The sequence below is a fragment of the Limanda limanda genome, chromosome 16 (assembly GCF_963576545.1).
Source record: "Limanda limanda chromosome 16, fLimLim1.1, whole genome shotgun sequence".
In the NCBI taxonomy this organism is placed as follows: Eukaryota; Metazoa; Chordata; class Actinopteri; order Pleuronectiformes; family Pleuronectidae; genus Limanda; species Limanda limanda.
The window spans coordinates 21390564-21398069 of NC_083651.1; the positions used below are offsets into that span (position 1 = coordinate 21390564).

Genomic DNA, 7506 nt, shown 5'->3' on the forward strand with positions numbered 1-7506 from the left:
TCAACTGTGGCTCCTTGACTCTGTCACACTCATGCAGGTGATGTCACAGTGACAGGAGCATAAATCAATAATTAATACCGGCTTAGATTACAGCACTGGCGCTGATCTGTGATGACACAGATGCTCCTAATGACTGAGACACATTACTGTGTGAAGTTGTGAAGTGAAACAAAGGATTAGTCACTTATATTACTACAACCTCTACTACAACTAATACTAATTTATTCAACTTCATGAACCTAACAGGTGGTTCTCATGCATACCGAGCAAAAACTCAGCTACTGATTTCACTTTATCCTATTAAAGTGTATCTTCTTCTTCTTCTTCTTAACTGCTAGGTCACTGTTTTCCTCTTGTTTCAACACTGCCTTTGAGTACCAGCTTCCACACAATAATGAAAGCAAATGGCGCCCTCTTGTGATAATTTTGTGTCACAACTTTACTCATGATACTTACATCGCAGAGACTATGTGGATTATTAGTTAAAAGTACATTCAATAAGAAATATTATATTCTGTGAAGTCTGTCCATCTGCAAGCAGTTTCAATCTAATTTGGATTTATTCCAGCAAGGTGGAAGGGACAGGAGCTGAGCTGTTGCTTTTCAAATCCGTCAAAGGTCACAAAAGGATCACTTTTCAAGCCCAGTATTTCTGCATTAGAAATACTGTTCAAAATAATAACACTTAATCGACAGAGTATAACACTGATCAGTAACGACTTTCAGATTGAATAATGCAATCATCAAGATCTAATATATGATTCAAGTACCGTTTGTATATTTATATATGCAACTGATTAACATTTTTATAGCCCTTAGAACATCTGATGTTTAGCAGTCATCCGTCACCTCAGCGTTAAGTGTTTCAATTATCATATTTCAGAGAGCAAGTGATTAAATAAACTGAATTAAATTGTATTAGATTAAAAGTGAATAAATAAAATGAATTGATTAAACTACATTTTTGACATGATTTGGAATTTTTTCCTTCAAATTCCAATTATTTGCTCTGGTACCTTTGAGGGAACCACTCCCCATCCCTACAGGTCAGTGGTCACTATGCATCTACTAACATTTACCTTTGCCTGTTCAAGTGTAGGACGCAACAGTTCACTCAAAACACCACAACAGGTACTCTGTTCCATGTTTGTGACAGTATTTTATTTTACATATACATTTAATCTTGTTTTAATTTAGTTTAAACTAAATTAGTATTTTCATTGTAATTTATTTTTTGTCTTTATGTTTTAATCATAACTTAGCCAATTTTGTGATATTTGTATTATGTAATGACATTTTATACTGCCATATGTTCAGGTCAGGTTCATGTATGTGTGTAAATTGATGTTAATGTATAAAACCAATAAATGTTTAAAAAAAAAAAAAAAACACAACAGAACATAAAGTGGTGGCACTCGTTTTTATTTTCAAATCAAGCCTTTATTGTAGATGGAATTTAATTTGATGCAACCAAAAACACAGAGGTCCGATGACGAGGTCAATCTGTATGGATCATTGCTAAAACATTATGCATAGGAAGAAAAAGCATCTTTCAGTTCGTCAGAGCTTTGCTCACTGTCCTGCCTTTTATTTTCCAATTGCAAAACGTGGGGCAAAAAAAAAAATCAGACACTGCAAAAGCCAAAAAGAAGTTATTAAAATCTGATGACTGTTTGGATCACCTTGCCTTGGAAGTGGTACTTTGAACTATAACACAAATACATAAAGAAATTGTGTATGTGTAAGATTGTTTCGTTCAGACATGATGCAAAATAGTGATCTTCTTTTCTTGGGGGCGTTTAGGAAATTGAAATGTAGATCCAGGTCATTTACTGCAAGAAAATCAAAACAAATAAAAAAAGGATTACACATCAACCAACAACAGCATCTACTAATATTTCTCACAATTATTAATCCGCCTACTGTGATTTTAACAAAAGACAAACATTTCAAGGTGTGGTTGTAGTATTGTCGGTTCTGGAGCCAGAAAAATACAATACAAACAAAACAGTGCAACTCATTACATTTAAATTACCCACACAAAAATGTATGCGACAATTTAGAGGCTAGATCTTTTGACTTAATCTATTGAATCAAAGATTTGCAAGTATGTTAAATCCAACTAAAAATGTTGAACCTCTTTTCCAGTAGCGTCAAAATACTTCATGATATTAAATGAGGGTTTCTGGAGACTTAGCTGACTACTTACAAATTTCTCAACCTCCAGACCATCTTTGAAGAAAAGCATGTATGGTGTAATGCCATCCTCGCGGTAATCCAGGAGTCCAACCATGCCGTCTGGGTTCATGCTCTCTCCAGTGAAAAACTGCAAGGGGAGAGACAAAATAAGACTCAATTATCAACAATCAATAAGGTTGTTATTAAGAAAATAATCAGGACTGTGATGGTCTAGTTTACAATTGACATGTTTACAAAAAAAACAACATATACCACTATTCATACACTTAAACAACAGGTTTCTAAAGAACTTTTCTTTTCTTCAGCTGTGCAAGTGCAACTGGCTTTGAATTTCATGAGTCGGCTTCATGTTATGCAACAACCAGATATTCTGTCTGCATCAATGGTGAAGAATTATGCAAGTTTTTTATTCAGAAGTATGAGAAAATATTACTCGATATCCTAATGAAACACTTCATATGTAGTAGGTCATATCGAATTAGATTTTCCTTTTCTGATTACATTGAAAACAGCTGCATCATGTCTGCCGGGTTCAGTGTAATTCATAGGAGAAAAATGTAATGCTTTCAACACTGACAATATCTGAATATCTAAGTGACCAGTTATCCCGTGTGTCCGCTTTAAAACAAGTAGGTGCAAATGATAGTTCACAATGTTCCACTGCTGTCAAAATACCTACGTTAACCCAACTCAGGTTCATCCATTTTTGAAAGAACTTAACACATAAGAAACATTGTGTTACATTTTCATATATGAAAACAGTGTCTGTATATTTACCTCGAAGTTCTTAATGTTTTTAGTAAGGGACACAACAACAGGGCCCATGCCTTTTGTGAATGCATCCACTCTCTCTGGATGATCCTTTTCCACCTTGGTCTTAAGTCTGTAAAACACGAATAAAGTACATATTTCAGCATTTTTTTGCAATGTCAAGATGCAACAAGGGCCCGTGCCATATTCACGATACGCTGAATTCGTCCCATAATACTTACGATTCACACATTATAAACACTCTGATAATCTGTAAGAAGGACTCTCACTTGTTTTTTCTGCCAATTTTTTATTATATTTAATGGTCTGCCTCCTTGAGAGTTCATGGAACTGTATAATGAACAAACGCCAGGCACTTCTTATCATACTTGCCTTCTTCTGGGTGTAAAGTGTGTTTTGTTTTCAGAGAATGATGCAACATAGTTACACGGGAACACATAAGAATTCTCTTCACAACAAGTGACCTTAGAAGACGGCAATACTCACTCCTTCATATAATCCTTAATGTAGCTGAGGTACTGCTTCTTGTCAAAAGCCGTCCGTTGCAGTTTATGGTTGAGGATGATGTCAACACCGCTTGCTGTGTTGGCGTCATTTCCCTCAACCATGTCTTCTGCAGAAGGGTTGGCCCCGAGGAGATTATCATCGATTTGCTCGGTCCTGCAGACATTCTGGAAATGAGAAGGGAGCCCAGTTATTCATGAGAGTAGGATAGATGGTTAAGCAAGTGAAGGGACCTTCGCTCGTTGCATTAAAAAAAAACATTTAGGCAAGTAGGTATGGATTTAAATAGGCAGTGTATAATGGGATGGACGACTTGGGTCATCCAAAACGTATTTTAACGATGGTTCCTGCTGTGGCTTTGCATCAAGTTTCATCCCAGTCCATATTAACAAGGCTGAAAACTCACATACACACATGCGTCCTGCTGGACATGGAAATGGTTGCAGATGGCCAAACAGACATTTAAAATCAGCCAATCACGTTCATTTCTTCACCCCGTCAGAATTTCCTGATATCTGAATTGCTGGACACAGCAGCAGGATATTCAGACATCCTCTCCTTTAAGTAGGTTTATCCTATGAAATTGAAAATTATTTGGAATGGGGGATAGTTTACAGGTTCACCTTGTGACAGGCCCCATCTCTCCCTTCCCCTCTTTGGCACTCCAACAGTGAGCCCTCACCAAAAAAACACAACACAGTTACCCACTCTCCTTTAAAGGATGGGGAAAGTTTAAAACAATGTCTGGTTGGTTAGGACAATCCAATAACACACCACATATATCTCAATCACTTGTTTCTAGTTCGCCAGATGCACCCTGTCACCACAGTGTGTCCTTACGAGTCAGTGCAGACAGTGTGTGTCAAACTTAAGCCCATTATAGAGGCTACATCATGTGATTAAGCGAGCTGTCTCATCCATCATCCAAGAGGCTTCTTCAGTTCGACAGGCAATGTTAGTAAATAACAGCGTGCTATATATACCACCAGTTCACTAGTCTGTGATACTCTGTAAACACCGCCCCTTTTATGTGCATGCGCTCAGATCTTGACAAGGAAAACCTGGGTTGATTTACAAAGTTTCTAATCAGCTTCATGTGAAGTAGCCTGATTGTGAGGTTATGTTCACCCGAGTATCTGAAAGATATCCTAGGTCTGCATCACTTGCTTCTTAGTACAGGACTGTCAACAATAACTGTACTTGTATATTAATCTGAGGCTACAGAAAAGTGAGGTGGGTTTATGAGGAGACAGGTTTGTGTCTCAAAAAAAAACTTTTGGGAGAAGTCATGGAAAAGTGCCTTTTTTCAAGTACTTTTCCAAGCCTTTAAATGAACATTTTACAATTCCATGACATTTCCAGGTTGTTCATGACCGTAGGAACCCTGAAAGACACATCACATCTAGCTATGTACCAGGGCGTGGACAGTATTGACTCATCATTTCCACTGTTGGGGAACGTCACAACACAGAATAAGGAGAAAGAATGTAAATGGTTAAAAAGTTGCTAAAAAAGTGCCTTAAGTCTGGATCTCATGTTTTACCTCGTCGAGTGTCGCTGTAAAAGAGGCTAGTTTCGTGTTTGTTTCACGTTAACTTGAGAATCGACTGAATCGATAACGGTGACTCACCTTTCCTTCAACTTCGTACATGAACCCGTCTTTGACTTCCTTGATGGGGAAGGCATCAGAGAACATCTCGTCACCTGGCGGAAGAAAACACCGTTAGGACACTTGGGACCAGAACGGGACACATTTCCCCGTGTCGGACACATACACGCGGGTTTACGTACAGGGACACACATGAGGGACATTTTCTTCTTTTGCCGGTGAAACAAAGACAGAGGGAGCGTCGACGCGTTTCGGAAGAGCCGCCAGTCGAGCTAACTCTGAAAAGAATCTGGCTCGTTAGCGAGAAGAGCGGCCACGTGACGCCGGGAGGCCCCATAAACCACGGTCCCCACAACGTCACTGACGCTGCATTATATGTTGGACCCCATCACCCCGGCCGAGGCCTCCTGGTCGCACCCGAGCCAGGGGACGCACACTCCCCTACTCCGAGCCCAACATGGCGCCAGCCGAGCCGCGGCCTCTGCTACAACTCCACCCGGCCTCCATAGCCGGCTAACACGCGGCAGAACACGTCGGCCATCATGGTGGACCGCGAAGTTTCTAGTTGTTTCTCTGTGGGGTGGGGGGAGGGGAGGCTACATCTGGCTAGCATCAAGATAACACGCATTAGCTATCTAGCTAGTTAGCATCACCGACTCTCCCCGTTTTCCCAGTACAGTTAAAGGGCTAAATCACCGCCGCGGCAGATATGCTGCCGGGCCGCCGCGGGACAGGGCCGGCTCGCTGGGGACTCACCGGTGAGGATATCCTTGTACACGATCATCTTGGCTGTTGTTGGAGTCGAGTCGACCGGAGACAGAGAGAGAGCTGCCGACGGAGCCGCGCGAGAGAGGCGAAAGAGCGATCACGCCGTGAGGCAGGGAATTTACGTGGTGCTGACGTCACCGGGGGTCGGCTCTGGCGCCCGGGTTTTACTGCCCCCGTTAGGTGGTGGAAAAAAGTTGGTATTGTTCCCTGAAATGAGATATACTACATATATACTCTATACACAATGCTACTGTAGTGCTCAATATTTAATGTTATATAATATAATATAGTTGTGTCCTTCCGGGTCGAGGCTTTTTTTGTGAAGCGCGTATCAAAGGCTTGTGTTGCTGACGTATGTGGTGACGATCAAAGCCTCGCGAGCCGGCCGCAATGGACCCCTCACATTTTGTGGACTAGGGACTTTATTGCGCGTTTGTTTGCAAAAAAAACAAACCCAGCACGGTGTAAAAGTCATTTTTAAATAAAATTGAATAAAATGTTGTCCCTAGTCACACAAGCACATGCACATCACAACCCTCTGCCCAATTATTTCCACTTTCCCTTTTGACCCCGCCATTGTATCATAAAGACAGACACCATATTAATAAGTTCATAATTTATGTATTGGCGTCACAAAGATCATTCATTCATTTATTCAATTCAAAGCTTCACACACCAAAGCCACGGAGTCATTATTATCACTCTGCTAGTTTTACATTTATTGTCCACTTGTTGTCGCAGTAGAGCAAATGAAGCACCATGGAGCTTCGGCCCATGAGCGAACCAATTGGATAGAAAGCGTCAATGCTTCATGAAGCTTCATCTCACCATAACTACCATCCACCTTACAATATATCCACCTATCTATCCAGCCATCCACCCATCCATCCATCATCCATCGGTCTTGGCAATAAACTCATTTTAATTGTAGTCGGCCTAATGAACAACAGTCAGGCGGCTGGTCCAATCTGAACGCACCTTCAATGTTCAGACCAGTCTATGGTACAGATATGAGGGCATATGTTGGGGGGAATCATGATGTTTTGAGCCCACAACAGACGCGTGGATTGTCACCGAAGATATTTTGATATGTCACAGCAGTATACTGAATGTATAACTAATAACATTCAGTTTGTAAGAGAAATGTAACATTTGACCACAATATTATCATGTTTATTTCCTCTTTGATTGATCATGATTGAATCTCATACAATGTAACCTTGATCATGCTGTATCCTGTACTACTGAATGAATCTTGGCCTGATTGCTTTAACTAAGGCATGTTGTTTAGATTTCATCAGAAGATCCCAACCTTTGATTTGTAACAACCCCAACCAGAGTGCGAGGGGTGAGCCAAATGTATAAAGACAAAGAACTGCTTCCCATCGGTGTGCATATTACAAACTAACCTTTGTTGTATGCACCATGCTCTTAGCATTAAAGTGCGACAATACTGGGAGAGAATTTGTGTCGTGTTCCTCGTGGGTAGAGTGGGATTGTAGAAATTGCCACGACAAGTTTCACTCTTCAATAGAACAGAGAAAGCGTTCCAGTATCCAAGCATTAAGATATAAAAGAAAGTATTTTCATTGAGACATTTTTTTTCAGAATGAACCCAATTTTATTGTCCTTTTTTGAGTAAACACATTTACTAA

General features: G+C 40.3%; 1 protein-coding gene across 1 annotated transcript; it reads right to left on the reverse strand.

Annotated features, from left to right (window-relative positions):
- Positions 1-1406: 1406 nt before the first annotated feature.
- On the reverse strand, positions 1407-5949 carry tpt1 (tumor protein, translationally-controlled 1). The gene is made up of 6 exons (XM_061088458.1): positions 5840-5949; positions 5105-5178; positions 3457-3641; positions 2977-3082; positions 2210-2326; positions 1407-1832 (listed from the first exon to the last, which is right to left on the reverse strand). The coding sequence occupies exons 1-6, from the start codon at positions 5865-5867 to the stop codon at positions 1830-1832; spliced, it is 513 nt and encodes a 170-aa protein (XP_060944441.1). The 5' UTR covers positions 5868-5949; the 3' UTR covers positions 1407-1829.
- Positions 5950-7506: the final 1557 nt, after the last annotated feature.

Bases quoted from the DNA above. Each gene is read 5' to 3' on its own strand.
- tpt1 (XM_061088458.1), bottom strand. From the start codon at position 5,867: ATGATCGTGTACAAGGATATCCTCACCG. The intron at 3,083-3,456 runs GTGAGTATTGCC...CGTGTTTTACAG, and splicing joins ATTAAGGATTATATGAAGGA to ACTTAAGACCAAGGTGGAAA. The intron at 2,327-2,976 runs GTAAATATACAG...CTCCCCTTGCAG, and splicing joins AAAACATTAAGAACTTCGAG to TTTTTCACTGGAGAGAGCAT.